General features: G+C 49.3%; 1 protein-coding gene across 2 annotated transcripts in view; it reads right to left on the bottom strand.

Annotated features, from left to right (window-relative positions):
- slc2a2 (solute carrier family 2 member 2) overlaps window positions 1-16,460 on the bottom strand; it is a 96,563-nt gene that overhangs the window by 36,422 nt on the left and 43,681 nt on the right. Inside the window, exons 9-11 of one of the 2 annotated variants that reach the window (XM_052018939.1) lie at window positions 15,556-15,657; window positions 13,835-14,038; window positions 7,777-9,029 (exon numbers count right to left, since the gene is read on the bottom strand). The exons of the other annotated variant lie outside the window; for it this stretch is intronic. Coding sequence (XP_051874899.1) covers window positions 8,829-9,029; window positions 13,835-14,038; window positions 15,556-15,657 — 507 coding nt within the window. The 3' untranslated portion in view covers window positions 7,777-8,828. Of the gene's footprint in view, window positions 1-7,776; window positions 9,030-13,834; window positions 14,039-15,555; window positions 15,658-16,460 lie in introns of those variants that run through there. 2 annotated transcript variants of the gene reach the window in all.

The raw sequence follows: 16,460 nt of genomic DNA, 5'->3' as shown, positions 1-16,460 counted from the left end.
CTCGTACCTGGGAGAAATCCTTGGACTGTTGATTGTGGAAATCCTGTAGAAGAAAAAAATGATGGCATGTGGATATGATTCATCTCAGAGTGAAATGATCTGTTCTGTACTGTGAATGGTGAACACAAATGCACTGGTTTATGCAGTTGCACATTCTCTGAACACGGTATATTTTGGGAAATGAATGGTTGTCAGCTGAGGCAGTGACACCCACACCCTGTGAATGAATGCAGAGTAATGAGAGAGGGAGGCAGAATCCTGGATGCTCACCGCCTCCCCACGTCCCATATGCCATCCATCCTCACGAAAGTCCGACCTTGCAGTGTTTCACAGCAGCTTCCTGCTGCATAGTGGGCCTTGCTCACTTAACGCCACCCAGCAAACTTCCACAGTGTGATCTATACTGCCTTAGTGATGGGGTTAGAGGAGTTATCACAACCCCAGAATGTTGAGAAGATCACCCTTCTTCAAAGTAAATTGGTAAATGAGGTACAGTGAAAAACTTTGCTTTGCACACTATCCATACAGATCATTTTGTCACATCGGTGCATTGAGGTAGTACCAGGGAAAATGATACCAGAATGCAGAATGAAGACACAAGAGAGACTGCAGACACTGGAATCTGGAGCAACACACAAAATGGTCGAGGAAATCAGCGGGTCGAGCGGCGTCTGTGGAGGGAAATGGACAATAGGGAGGAAAGATCTCGACCTGAAACGCCATCTGTCCATTTCCCTCCGTAGATGCTGCCTGACCCGCTGGGTTCCTCCAGCACTTTGGTGAGTATGTGGAATGAAGTGTTACAGTTCCAGAGAATTACAGAGTTCAGAGAAGAGGACAGAACTACCGTTACAGAGTTACAGAGTAGTGCCCCAAGATCTTGTGAAGTCCCCTGAGAGGGCAAACAGGCAAAAACCCAGTCAAGCAGCTGGACGGTTGAGGTCTTCCTCCTGTTCAGGCCCGATGGTCCATTGCAGGCTTACCTTTCTGCACATGGCTTAACATCTTATTTTTCCAAAATATCCCTTATTTATAATATGTACAGTACATGCAGTTCTGTGCTCCATCTGCCATGGAGATCTGGAGCTCCCGGTTCCAGCCACTTTAATTCCCCTCCTCGTTCCCATGCTGACCTGTCGGTCCTCGGCCTCCTCCACTGCCAGGGTGAGGAAGCTAGAACAGCCCCTCGTACTCCCCCTGGGAGGTCTACACCCCGACAACATGGACATTGAATTGTCCAATATCCCGTAACCTGCTCCCCCTCTTCCCTCTCTCCTGATCGACCCCGTTCCTCCTGCACCCACCCCAGACCCCATCACCCTGTCTCTTTCCCCTCCCCTACCCGCTCCATTGGCCCACCCCCACACACCCCTCCCACTGGGTCCCCCCCCCCCCACTCTTCCCACCTGCCCTCCCCACCCTCTCACTTGGTTCCAGGCTCCAGCTTCCCCTCCCATCAGATCCCACCATCTGCAGCCCCCGTCACCCCCCCCTCTCACCTCCCGGCCTCTGTCGCTGTTCCCACCCTCCCCCCCCCCATCTGCCCGTCACCCCTCCTCACCTGGATCCACCCATCACCTGCCGGCTCCTGCCCCACCCCTTCCCTCCACTGACTACCTCCCCTCTATCTTAGTCCAGATGAAGGGTCTCAACCCAAAATGTTGGCTGTCCATTGCCCTCCAGCAGTTTGTCTGCTGCTCCAGATTCCAGCATCTGTAGTCTCCTGTGTCTCCAAATACAATCCGGGCTTGTCATTATCACCTTTTGGCTCAGTCTTTCTTTTACTATTTGTACAGTCTGTCTCACTTGGCATATCCCACAGTCTCACTATTAGCAACACATTACACACGCAAAGAAACATAATCTGGTCCAAACTGCTGTTTAACTGCTGGATTTACTCAGGTGGTCTCACCCTATCTTAGATATTCCCGATGTTCTACACCTCCTTCCCCCACTTTCTCTGCTACTGAAAACTAACTTACTCCTCTCTTTGCCAGTTTTAATGAAGTGTTCCAGACATGAAGCATTGACTGTTTCTCTCTCCACAGATGCTGCCTGACCTGCTGAGTGTTTCCTGCAGTTTCTACTTTTATATCAGATATCCAGAAATTTTTGATTTTCAAGGTTATCAGAGATTACAGGGGCATCTTGATCAGTTAGGGAAGTTGGCCGAGAAGTGGCAAATGGATTTCAATACAAGTACGTAAGTGTGAGATGATGCATTTTGGAAAGTCAAACCAGCGTAGGACTGAAACTATGAACGGTAGGGCACGAGGGAGCGTAATGGAACAGAGAGACCTAGGAGTACAAGTACATAGTTCATTGAAAGTGGCGTCACAGGTAGACAGGGTGGTGTAAAAGGCATTTAGTACGCTGGCCTTCATCAGTCAGAGCACTGAGTATAGGAGTTGGGTCATCGTGTTGCAGTTGTATAAGTCGTTGGTGAGGTCGCACTTGGAGTACTGGGTACAGTTTTGGTCGCCCTGTTATAGGAAAGATGTGGTTAAACTGGAAAGAGTGCAGAGAAGATTTACGAGGATGTTGCCAGGACTTGGGGACCTAAGTTATAGGGAGAGGTTGGCCAGGCTGGGTCTTTATTCCTTGGAACGTAGGAGAATGAGGGGTGACCTTATAGAAGTGTTTAAAATTATGAGAGGCATAGATAAGGTGGATCGTAATAGTCTTTTCCCCAGGGTAGGGGAGTCCAAAGCTAGGGGGCATAGGTTTAGGGTGAGTGGGGAAGGATTTAAGAGGAACCTGAGGGGCAATTTTTTCACCCAGAGGGTGGTGAGTGTATGGAACGAGCTGCCAGAGGAAGTGGGTGAGGCAGGTACAACAGTATCATTTAAGAAGCACTTGGATAGGTACGTGGAGCGGCGGGGCTTGGAGGGATATGGGCCAAGTGCAAGGAGTTGGAACTAGCTGGGTGGGCACCATGGTCGGCATGGACTGGTTGGGCAGAATGGCCTGTATCTGTGCTGTATTGCTCTATGACAATATGACTCATGTCAATCTGTTTATTCACTGCACCAAGCAATTTAATACACTGTTACACAGGACCCAGTCCCTCAGTGTTCAACTGCAGCAGGACCTTAGAATGCAGTCCTTCCCCACAGACGGTTTGTGTTGGCTGCACTGTGCTTCAGTGCATCCCTCAGCACGTACTCCTGCAGATAATATCTGTCTCAGTGTGTGTCCCTGGGAACAGCATCTAATGTGTGCTGCACACCCATTGCTCTCTCTGCTGCCACACAGCACCCTGCATTGTTTGACACACCAAATACTCGAGGAACAATTTTACAGAAGTGCCAACTACATTCCACTACCGACTTTAAGCTTTAAACTAAATGCTTGCTGCGTAATTAATGAGTACAACATGTTGGAATTTCCAGTCTGAATCTCTTAAGGTGCTTGTGAAATGCTGAGTTTGCTCTCATGTCCTGTTCAAAGTGCAGGTAAATAAATTATTTCTATTGCATTAATATTTTGGTACTTTTTAATCAATTTTTATCAGTAATGAACAAAGTGGCCAGGGACCAGCCAGTCAGTGATCTGTGGTTAAATATTCCTCAGAACAAAAGTTAACACATTGCATGCAAAAGTAATGCTATGAAAGTTTCTGGGGATAATGCACAAGCCCTACACAGGAGACTTCACTGCAAGAAAACTAGATTGAACCTTTTTCTGGTGCCCAGGTTGCTTCACTGTGCTGGAGTTCTTGAATTCATTCACAGTTACAATGTTTAAAAGGCATTTGGACTGGTCCATGGATAGGAAAGGTTTAGAGGGATATGGGCCAAACGCAGGCAAATGGGACTAGTCCAAGTGACGGACGAGTTAGGCTGAAGGGTCTGTTTCTGTGCTGTATAACTCTATGGCTGCTGCCCTCCCACTGTGGTCCTGAGAAGGTGGCAGTGGGTGGCCCTCTTGAAACATTATGTAGGATTTATTCTGGTTGGGATTCTTGCTGCACCTCATCAGAGGATCATCCGAGAGCTACCATCGTGCTTGCGTCCAGAGTAAATTGGTAAATTGGTTTATTATTGTCAAAGACCCCACCCACCTGGGTCATTCTCTCTTCTCTCCTCTTCCATCGGGTAGAAGATACAGGAGCCTGAGGGCACGTACCACCAGGTTCAAGGACAGCTTCTACCCCACTGTGATAAGATTATTGAATGGTTCCCTTATACGATGAAGTGGACTCTGACCTCATGATCTACCTTGTTGTGACCTTGCACCTTATTGCACTGCACTTCCTCTGTAGCTGTGACACTTTTCTCTGTACTGTTATTGTTTTTACCTGTACAACATCAATGCACTCTGTACTGACTCAATGTAACTGCACTGTGTAATGAATTGACCTGTACAATCGGTATGCAAGACAAGTTTTTCACTGTACCTCAGTACGTGACAATAATAAACCAATACCAACACATGTACTGAGGTACAGTGAAAAACTTTTGCATGCCATCCAGACAGATCATCTCATTACAACAATACATTGAGGTAGTACAAGGGAAAACAATAACAGAATGAGAATAAAATGTTAGTTACAGAAAAGGTGCAATGTAGGTAGACAATAAGGTGCAAGGTCATAGCGTGGTCAATTGTGAGGTCAAGAGTCCATCTTATCGTACTAGGTGACCATTCAATAGTCTTATAACAGTGGGATAGAAGCTGTCCTTGAGCCTGGTGGTACGTGCTTTCAGGCTTTTGTATCTTCTGCCCGATGGGAGGGGCAAGAAGAGAGAATGTCCGGGGTGGGAGGGGTCTTTGATTATGCCGGCTGATACACCGAGGCAGCAGGAAGTGTAAGTGTGGATGGAGCCATGTGTAGTCCAGGCTGGGAAAAGTTGGGATTCCAGTCTGAATGGGATACCGATCAGCAAACATTACAGCTAAAAGCCTCTGAGAGTTCTAAACTGCAAAAGAAGACCCTGTTATGCACAAAGCCCTTCATCTCCACAGCTCCAGACGGAGATACAACTGGACAGTTGCTTACAATGAGGCACTTGGGGAAGGTGCGGTGTAGCTACCAGTGGGAAAGGGAAGATGGCCTGAATAGCCTTCCTAATCACCTCATCACTATTGTAAAAGAACAGAAGGCCATTCAGCCCATCTAACCTGCTCCGACATCCATCAAGATCATGGCCGATCTTCTATAGGCTCTGCAGCCAGGGGAGGCATCCTCCCTGCATCTATCCCAGAGGAATTTTGTAACTTCCAATGAGATCTAGTCTACTTATTCACAGTGCAGTGAGTCGTGGGTTTGATCCTCGGGCCAGACCAATGGATGAAGGTAGTTCTGGTATCGACTAGTGCTTCGAGGGCTGGTCACGGCACCCATCAACTCCAGCCTCCCAGGCAACCTTGACCCACTGTAATTCACCTACTGCCAAAACAGGTCTATAGCGGACGCCACCTCCCTGGCCATATAGTCATCTCTGGAGCACCTGGATGACAAAGTGGAGAGTGAACAAGGGTGGGTGTGTGGTGAAGCACTCATCTGATGAATGGCATTGCAAGAGTCCAGAGGGGGCTTCGCCACAGGCAGAATCTTCCTTTTACCCAGACATGTGATCAAGGGTGACCTGCTCCCACTGTGGGTCTGTGGGCTCTGGGGCAGGTGATGAGACCAATGGGGGGAGCTGGGGGGAGCACAGACTCTGCCACAGATGGGATCTGACCGGGTGGGCGGATGGGGAGTATGAGAGGCCGTCCTCTTGCATTTACACGGAGCCTTTGTGTGTTGCCGATGCACGGCCCCAAGGTTCTCATTGCCATCCCCATTTCTCCTTCTTCACATGGAGTGGTTGTTGGCCGGAGATTCCCAGAAGTCAGTGAGGATGTTGTATTCCTTTGCTCAGTGCACATCCATCACGGAAACCAGCCTCCCCTCCACGGACTCTGTCCTCGCTGCCTCAGGAAAGCAGCCGGCATAGTCAGAGACCCCTCCCACCCCGGACATTCTCTCTTCTCTCCCCTCCCGTTGGGCAGAAGATACAAAAGCCTGAAAGCACGTACCACCAGGCTCAAGGACAGCTTCTAATCCGCTGTTATAAGACTATTGAACGGTCCCCAGGTACGATAAGATGAACTCTTGACCTCACAATCTACCTGGTTATGACCTTGCACCTTATTGTCTGCCTGCACTGCACTTTCTCTGTAACTGTAACACTATATCCTGCATTCCCTTCTTGCTTTTCCCCTGTACTACCTCAATGCACTGATGTTGTGAAATGCTCTGTATGGATGGCATGCAAGTCAAAGTTTTTCACTGCACCTCGGTGCATGTGACAATAATAAACCAATGACCTTGAATCATTCGGAGACACGAGAGACCGCAGATGCTGGAATCTGGAGTGAAAAACGAATTGCAGGAGGAAGTCAGTGGGCCGAGAAGCATTGTGGAGGCAGCCTGATGTTTCAGGTCGAGACTCTGCATCTGGAGTTGGACAAGCGAATGATGTGGCCTGCCCAACTTGGGAATCAGGGAATGTTGGCCAGGGGCAGGACACTGATGACGGCTCACTTGTTCTTGAAGTGAATGTGGAGAGAAGTGAGGTTCAGCACCTCCCCCTGTGATACCTCAACGGGGGGTAATGGGGGGGCTACAGCCGACAGGTTAACCCACACGTCAGGCACGTTGTAATGGTGTGTGAGACAGGACAGCGTCAAGGAAGCCTCACCCTGACCTCCCCACCACTCCTTCACCTCCCAAGGATTTGAATGAAGTTCATCACAGAAATCTTCTTTGTTAAAGTTCACTTTATTGAAATCAAAACACTTACAGAAAAATTCACTGATTTACATGAAGAAATTTTAACCATTTAATAAAATAAAAATCACATTTTAATTCTTAAAATAAAACTGTGTGTGTGGAATGTGGGAAGTGAGCCTGGTGGTACAAACATCTGCTCAGCAGATGGGATTCAGACACGGGGGCAAGGAAATTGTTGGGATACCTCGATGATTTCCCCATCACTTCTCCTGGTGACCCAGGCACCAACCTGTGCCTACCAGATCACACCTCACTTTCCGAACCCTCCCTGTGGGAAACAGGATACAGAGGGGCAGGGTGTAACATGAGCCTCTCCAAGGGTATTGGTGTGATGGACCAGGACCCCAGGAACAGGTTTTGGAGACCCAGAGCAGCTCATCCTCCCTGGGGGGTAGGGTTCCAGTCTAGCTTTCATAGTCTCTGTGGTAACACTGATAACGTTTTCTGTTTTGAGAAGGGAACCCATGTCATTGGGATGCCCACAGGGTCACACCCACCTGCGCGCCCCAACATCCAAGCAGATGGGAGGGCGTCGGGAGCAGGGACCGGCACCCAAGGGCCGTCGGCTCCCGGATCTCCACTGTAACAGAGGGGGCACCTGGAGGACGCAAGGGAAGCACAGTCACCACGGCAACGGCCGATCTGTGGTCACGCTGGGCCCACCGGCTCCCACCCCTCCACCCACTGCACTGTCAGGCTGACCCTCCCTCAGGACTAGGGCTTCAAATCCCGCCCTCCCTTCTGCACCCCCATGCCCGTGAGCTGGAGGAAGGGTCGCCACCGGTGATGTTGACCTCTGCTCCAAGGCGTGTAGCCCGTGGAAGTGTGTCCCACCCCATTGCAGCTCCGGGGTGGGGAGGGAGGAAACCAAAAAATTCTTCCCAATCCATGTTGCCCCTGGAGACACCATCGTGTACAGACATTGCCCCCATCCCAACAACAACAACCTGAACCCCACCCTCACCCTCACTGACAACCCCCCACCCTTCCCCCAACCTGTAAACTGTACCTCGGCACCAGGTCATCAGGAGCCGATGTAATAATTCTAAAACAATACTGTTGGACCGATAATACTGGCCTCAACTTTGTGTGCAAAGGTGCAGGGGATGAAATTCAATGGTGTGGACTTGGGGGGGCAGATACCAAGTGGGTGGCAGTGAATTGGGTGGGCAATTCACCTGGCCCACCACAACCTTTCCACTCGAGCAACGAGTAACCTATGGAGGAGCTCAACGGGTCGACCAGCATCTATGGGGGGAGAGGGACGGTCGACATTTCGGGTGGAAGCCCAGCTTCGGTGAGCTGAGTTCTTCCAGCAGGTTGCATCTCCATAATGGTTACACCGAAGGTCAGGAGTGTGCTGAGGGCACCAACACTTGCCACAGTTGAATTTCACCCCGGAATCCCTCACCTATTCTGAAGTGGCTCTGTTATTCCGACCCACTCAACACAGACGGCCGAGTCTCTCCTTTCAGTGCAACAAAGAGTTGGATTTCACAGAAGCCACACGACAAGGCCGCAGAGAGGAAACTCTGGGCCCTTGTTCAGAAGCAGCATGAGTACTTTTCACCAGGGCAATGCTACCACTGTCCACGGTGAAACCAACGGCCGAGAGGTCCTCGGAGACCTGAGAATGACGCTTGACCAATCACCCCCTCTCCCCAGTGAAAGCATTCGAAGAAAACACAAACCGAGCCCCAGAAAATGACGGGGCGTCTCGTCTCGTTTTTCAAGATCACAGTTCAGTTCCTGAACAAACACCCTGACAGTGGGAGCCCAGGACAACCCTTCACAAACCAGAATATCTTTTATCCCAGTGCTTTCACTTGGCCAATTCTTCAAGCAATACGAGCAGGCAGGACAGACAATTCTGATTCTCCCCGAAGGGCAAGTCAAGAGTGTAAACAGTAGCTCAAAAGTGACATGACTTCCACAGGCACATACGCCTCACGTTGTGTGGTTCCTGCTCCAGTCCCTGTTGAAATACTCCCTCTGTGCCGTGCACAAGGGCAAGGTTGAGTGCCCCTCCTCTTCCTCCACCTCTCTGCTAGGCCTCTGTGCTGCTCAAGCGTTCCAGTTCAGTGGCAGAGGCTTTGGGTTGTCGTGATGAGGACTTCCTGCGTCGGAATCCTTGGGCAATCTGCTCGAATGTCTTGCCCTTCGTTTCAGGCACCCTGAAGTAGGTGAACAGGGTGAAGCCGAGGAGCAAGCAGGCAAAAATGACAAACACGTAGGGGCCACACAACTCCTGCAGAGAGAGAGAATGCAGAGAGCATTGTCAGGGTGGGGATGTCAGCTGGTTCAACAGCATCAAGTCTAATCTGATTCCAGGCTTTCAGTCATATGCTCAAGGAGGTCATCTTGTCCATTGTCAGTGGTAGCCCAATCTAACACTAATCCCACTGCCCTGCGCTCTCCCCACAGCCCTGTGTCAGTCCCCAAACTAATCCCCTGCCCCACTCTCTCCCTGAAGCTTCTGATCTATGGATCACCCCGATGATTCAACATTCCCTGTTTTTTATGGCTGGGATGCGTTTTCACTATTCCGTGCCCAACTCCCTTTATCCCCATCAGAGTGCTGCTGTCTGTGGACAGACACACAATCTGCCCACCTCCTGCTCACTGGCACCATTGGTGCTGTCTGGGCTTGGGGTGTGGGCAGCTCCTCCTACTGCTAGGATTGCATTGTTAACCCATCTACAACAGCAGGAGACCTCACCTCTTGGGATTGAAGTAGATCTGTTGGTTGTGACGTGATACATCACACACTGCCAGCACAGAAACAGGCCCTTCGGCCCCACTCATCCATGCAGACCGAGATGCCTACCTACGCTAATTCTGTTTTTCTGCATTTGGCCCAAATCCCTCGATCCCGTTCCTGTCCATGTACCTGCCCAAGTGCTTTTTAAACATTGTGTTTAGGGATTTTCCTGATCCTATCTCCGTTGTTCTGAGTTTCAGCTCTGTGATTCTTCCTCTGGCTCTGAATACCTCAATCATTCTCAAAGCTTGTTTTTATAGAGACATACAACAGGGAAACAGACCCTTTGGCCCAACTGATCAATGTTGATCCGAGGTGCCCATCTAAGCCAGTCCCTTCTGCCTGCGTTTGGCCCATGTATCTAAATCTTTCCTATCCATGTACCTGTCCAACGATCTTCTGAAAGGAATTATTGTACCTGCCTCAACCATTTCCTCTGGCGGCTCATTCCACATACTGACCACCCTCTGGGTAAAAAAATTGCCCCTCAAATTCCTATTTAATGTCTCCCCTCTCACCTTAAACCTGTATCCTCTCGTTCTCAATTCCCCAACCCTGGGGAAAAGACTGTGCATTCACCCTATCTATGCCCCTCTTGATGTTATACACCTCTATAAGATCACCTCTCAGTCTCCTACTCTCCAAGGAATAAAGTCCTAGCCTGTCCAACCTCTCCGTATAACTCAGTCCCTCAAGTCCTGGCAACAGCCTTTAAAATCTTTTCTGTGCTCTCTCCAGTATAATAACATCGTTCCTATAGCAGGGCGACCAAAACTGAACACTATACTCCAAGCGTAGCTGCACCAGTGTCCTGTACAACCAAAACTTGACCTCCCAAGTTCTAAACTCAGTGCCTTGACAGATGAAGGCCAGTGTGCCAAACGCCTTCTTCACCACGCTGTCTACCTGTGACTCCCCTTTCAGGGACCATGTGCCTGAAGTTCGAGGTCTGGTTCAAGGTCTCAGTAATATAACAAGTGCTTCCTCTGCCCAAGTTCCCTTTAAAGACCAAGACCCAGTTCCCACACTCCCTTTAAGCACCAGGACCCCAGTTCCCACACTCCCTTTAAACTTACCTGGTTCACAGGAAAATTTATGATAATAGTGTGTAACATCCAAAAAACTGTGTTGGGATATGAACAGAAATAACATCCAATGGTGCAGGGGTGCAGAGGGATCGTAGGGTCCAAGTCCTTAGCTCCCTAACAGTGGCTGCACAGGTTGGCAGGGCGGTAAAGAAGGCGTGTGGCGTGCGGCGTGCGGCGTGCGGCGTGCTTGCCTTTGTTAGTTCAGGCACTGAGTTCAAGAGTCAGGAAGTTACGTTGCAGCTTTATAAAACTCTGGTTAGGCTGCACTAGGAGCATTCAATTCTGGTCACCCCATTACAGGAAGGATGTGGAGGCTTTGGAGAGCGAGCAGAAGAGGTTCACCAGGATGCTGCCTGGATTAGAGGGTATGAGCTATAAGGAGAGGTTGGGATGTTTTCTCTGGAGCGTCGGAGGCTGAAGGGAGACCTGCTAGAAGTTTATAAAATTATGAGCAGCAGAGATAGAGTCGACAGCTGGTAATTTTTCCGAGGGTTGGAATGTCTAATACCAGAGGACATGCGTTTAAGTTGAGAGGGGAAAGTTCAAAGCAGACGTATGGGGCAGGGTTTTGTTTTACACAGAGAGCGGTGGGCGCCTGGAATGTGCTGCCAGGGGTGGGAGTGGAGGCAGATATGATAGAAGTGGTTGAGAGGCTCTTAGACACATGAATGTGCAGAGAATGGAGGGAGTTGGCCCAAATTGATTGGAGGAGTAAGTTAGCTGGAGGGACAGCAGAGGAAAAATGGAAGAAATTTCTACAGGAAATAAGGACAATGCAGGACAGATATATTCCAGAAAAAAGAAGGTTTTGAATGGAAAAAAGGCACAGATGTGGATAACGAGGGAGGTGAAGGATAAAAATAAAAGCAAAAGGGGCGGCGTACAAGTAGCAAAAATTAGTGGGAAAACGAAGATTGGAACGATTTAAAATCTGCAGAGAGAAACTAAGAAGGTCATTAGGAAAGCAAAGATGAGTTACGAAAGGAAGCTGGCGGACAACATTCGGAAGGATTCTAAGAGTTTTTTTAAATACATAAGGAATAAAAGAGAGACACGGGTTGACATAGGACCATTGATAACGGTGCAGGAGGTATTATAATGGATATAGAGAGATGGCAAGGGAATTGAATGAATATTTTGCATCGGTCTTCACCGTGGAGGACATAAGCAATGTGCCCGTTAGTCAGGAGTCTCACGAATTGGAGCTGAGTTCAGTTGAGATTAATAGGGAGAAGGTGCTTGGAAAACTAAAGGGGCTTAAGGCTGATAAGTCTCCCGGACCGGATGAGGTGCATCCCCGGGTTCTGAAGGAGGTGGCTGTGGAGATAGCGGAGGCATTGGCGATTATTTTTCAGGAATCGATAGATTCTGGCATGGTTCCGGAGGACTGGAGGGTAGCGAATGTAGTTCCGTTGTATAAGAAAGGTGGAGGCAGCACAAAGGCAATTACAGACCTATTAGTCTGACGTCAGTGGTGGGAAAATTATTGGAGTCTATCCTCAAGGAGGAGGTTACCGAATACCTAGAGGCGCAAGGCAAGATAGGACCTAGTCAACATGGTTTTGTGAAGGGGAGGTCCTGTCTGACCAACCTATTGGAGTTTTTTGAAGAAATCACAGGTAGGGTGGATAAGGGAGAGGCGGTAGACGTTGTGTATTTAGACTTTCAAAAGGCCTTCGATAAGGTGCCTCACAAGAGACTGATTAATAAGATGAGAGGTCATGGAATTATGGGCAGGGTAGCAAAATGGGTGGAGAATTGGCTGGTTGGCAGGAAGCAAAGGGTGGAAATAAAAGGATCTCGTTCTGGTTGGTTACCGGTTACTAGTGGTGTGCCGCAGGGGTCGGTGTTGGGGCCTCTCCTTTTTACCTTGTACATCAATGATTTGGATGATGGAATAAATGGTTGTGTGGCTAAGTTTGCGGATGACACCAAGATAAGTGGAGGAGTAGGGAGCATAGAGGAAATAGAAAGAATGCAGAGGGACCTAGACAGTTTAGGAGAATGGGCAAGGAAATGGCAGATGAGATTCAATGTTGAGAAATGTGCAGTTGTACACTTTGGAAGTAGAAATAAGCGGGTAGATTATTATCTAGAAGGAGAGAAGATTGATAGTGCGGTAGTACAAAGGGACTTGGGGGTACTCATACAGGATACCTTAAAAGTTAACCACCAGGTTGGATCGGTGGTTAAGAAAGCGAATGCTATGTTGGCATTCATCTCGAGAGGTATAGTGTATAAAAGTAAGGACGTGTTGATGAGGCTCTACGGGGCACTAGTGAGGCCTCATTTGGAATACTGTGCGCAGTTTTGGGCCCCACATCTTAGGAAGGATGTGCTGACGTTGGAGAGGGTTCAGAGGAGATTTACGAGAATGATTCCAGGAATGAAAGGGCTTAAGTATGATGAGCGTTTGTCGGCTCTTGGACTGTACTCGCTGGAGTACAGAAGGATGAGAGGGGACCTCGTAGCGACATTTAAAATGTTGACAGGTAAGGATAGAGTAGATGTGGCTAGGCTGTTTCCCTTGTGGGCGTGTCCAGGACCAGAGGGCACAATCTTAGAATTAGAGGGTACAGTTTCAAGACAGAGATGAGGAGAAGTTTCTTTACCCAGAGGGTGGTGAAATTGTGGAACTCCTTGCCACGCACAGCAGTGGAGGCCAGAATCAGTGGGGGTATTCAAGGAGGAGATAGACAGATATCTAAATAGTCAGGGTATCAAGGGATATGGGGATAAGGCTGGCAAATGGGATTAGAATAGTTTTTTTTTCTCTTCTTTTTTTCCCACCCCATTTCTTTTTCCCTTTTCCTTGGAGCAGACTCGATGGGCCGAATGGCCTGCTTCTGCTCCCTTATCTTGTGATCTTGTGATCTTGTGAGATGGACCAGCCAGAAGGAATGAGTTTAATTAGGTGTCATTGGCTTAATTAGTTCAGCACAACATCGTGGCCCGAAGGGCCTGTTCCTTACAGTACTGGTCTGTGTTCTGTGTTCTGTGTTCTAGTACAGAAAATCTGTCACCCAGCTCCACCAAAGCCCTGAGTGTGCTGGATTACCAGCGTTTATGCACACCTGATTTTAGGGTGGTCCTTAAAGTGATTGGGAGCGGGTCTGGGTGGTAATGGGGCTGCTATCCCAGCATCCAAAGACAGGACGGGCCAGGCTGTGTGGTCCGAGGGTGCAGTGCTGGGCAGGCTCTTACCTCGATGTATGGGAAGCACATCCCCACCAGGAAGTTGCAGGTCCAATTGCAGAAGCCGGCGATGGTCACTGCCGCTGGACGGGTACCCTGGCTGAACAACTCGGCCGCGATGAACCAGGCGATGGGGCCCGGTCCGATCTCAAAGAAAGCGACGAAAATAAAGATGGCCGACATGCTGAGGTAGCTCATCCAGTTGTGTGTGTGCTGAGGGAGAGGGAGGGGGAGAGGGTCACCAACAGCTCAAGAGACAACAAGACAACAAGATTTTCAGGAATTAAATGACAATCTGATGACGGGCGGAGAATCACTCGGTCTTTAACCCCACAGGAAGGCAGCTGAGGCAGGCTCTTGTGTTGGAGGATGAAGAAAAGGCGGCTTCCCTTTTGGGACCATCAAGTTCTCTGATGAACCCAGTAGGAAGTTCAGGAGAAGTTCCTTCATCCAGTGGGAATGCAGCACTCGCTCCCACACTGTGTGGTCAAGGTTCAAGGGTGAAAGGAGTAGAAGGGGACAACGTAGAGGAGATAGAAAGGGGAAGGAATAAGGTTCACATGGAGTAGAAGATCTGTCACAGGATAGAGGGCAGAATGGCCCATTTCTGTGTTGGCAACTTGAGCAGTGAAGAAATAAATACTACGTGACCCTTTTGTGACCAAGAGGGATCCCGGGAATGAAAGGGTTAATGTATGAAGGGTGTTTGATGTCTCTGGGCCTGTACTCGATGGAGTTCAGGATGGGGGGGATCTCATTGAAACCTATTGGCTAATGAAAGGCCTGGACAGAGTGGATGTGGAGAGGATGTTTCCATCAGTGGGAGAGTCCAGGATCCGAGGGCACAGCCTCAGAATAAAGGGACGTCCCTTTAGAATTGAGATGAGGAGGAATTTCTTCAGCCAGAGGGAGGTGAATCTGTGGAATATGTTGCCACAAGAGGGCTGTGGAGGCCAAGCCATTGGGTGTATTTAAGGCTGAGATCGATAGGTTCTTGATTGGTAGGGGGGGTTAGGGGTTATGGGAGAGGGCGGGAAAATAGGTTTAAAAAAATCAGCCATGATTGAATGGCGGAGCAGACTCGATGGGCCGAATGGCCTAATTATGCTCCTATCCCTTCTGGTCTTTGAGGGATGATCTGGAGGCTGGGTGGTCATTACAAACACCCGTAAAGCACATGGAATGCCCAGAGGTTATACAAATGCAACCATCACAGGCACATCCCTCCCCACCATCGGGAGTATCTACAGGAGGCGCTGCCTGAAGAAGGCAACATCCATCATCAAAGATCCCCCACCATCCAGGCCGTGCCATCTTCTCACAGCTCCCATCGGGCAGGAGGTACAGAAGCCTGAAGTCCCCACCACCAGGTTCAGGAACAGCTACTTCCCTTCAACCATTCGGTTCTTGAACCAACTTGCACAACCCTAATCACTACAGTTTAGCAACACTGTGACCACTTTGCACTAAAATGGACTTTTTTTTGTTTTTTTTTTGTAAAATTGTGTATAATTTATGTTTAATTTATGTTTTTCTTGTGAATGCTGCTTATCTGATGCTCTGTGCCTGTGATGCTGCTGCAAGTAAGTTTTTCATTGCACCTGTGCACACATGTGCTTGTGCAGATGGCAATGAACTCGACTGTGACTTTGATGTTTGCTACAGCGGGGTGTTGGGTTGGGGTTTCACACTCCCGGGGTCCGGTGCTTTAGCACCAAGACCTCACTCACCTGCAGAGCCAGCCCGAAGGTCAGGAGGATGGCACAGCTGCACATCCCAGCCAGGCCGATGATGAACAGGCTCCTCCGGCCAGCGTGGTCCACCAGGAAGACCTAGGGAGAGACACACACGTCACAGTGGGCAGCCGGAGACACTCACCCATCCCTTTATTTGTTCTTTCACAGACAACAGATGTCACTGCCGACGACAGCACTTATCTCCCACCTCTCATTGCCCCTGGACCAAGGGGGAGGTCCAGATTCAACCAGATTGGTAGGTCTGGAGACACATGGGCCAGATGGGGTAAGGACGACTGAGGCCGCCCCTCATCTCTGGGACATCGATGAACCAGCTGGCTTGTTATGACAATCCAATGATCTCATGGTCATTTTAAATTCCAGATGTAGCCTTACGGAGTCATACATCACGGAAACAGGCTCTTCGGCCCAACCCATACATGCCGATCGAGATTTCTCTCCAAGCTCATCCCAGTTTCCTGCATTTGACCCATAATATCCCAGTCCCATGTCCCAATCCATGCTCTGAATTTATCTGCCTTACTGTCAGGCTTTTGACATTAAGGGTTACAGGAAGAAGGCAGGAGAATGGGGTTGCAAACAAACCCCAGCCATGACTGACATAAGATACCAGAAAGAGGGGCAGTGCACCTGCACCTGCACCTGCTTTCATCAATGGTGCTGAAGTCGAGAGGGTTGCTAGCTTCAAGTTCCTTGGAGGGAACATCACCAATAGACTGCCCTGGTCCAACCACGTAGACACCACGGACAAGAAAACTCACCAGCGCCTCTACTTCCTCAGGAGGCTGAAGAAACTTGGCATGTTCCTCACCAACTTTTATCGATGCGCCATAGAAAGCATCCTATCCGGATGCGTCAAGGCTTGGTACGGCAACTGC

This window comes from Pristis pectinata, chromosome 6, assembly GCF_009764475.1.
Source record: "Pristis pectinata isolate sPriPec2 chromosome 6, sPriPec2.1.pri, whole genome shotgun sequence".
Classification (NCBI taxonomy): Eukaryota; Metazoa; Chordata; class Chondrichthyes; order Rhinopristiformes; family Pristidae; genus Pristis; species Pristis pectinata.
Note: the sequence above shows the minus strand (reverse complement) of the source record. Positions and strands in the feature narration are given on the sequence as shown.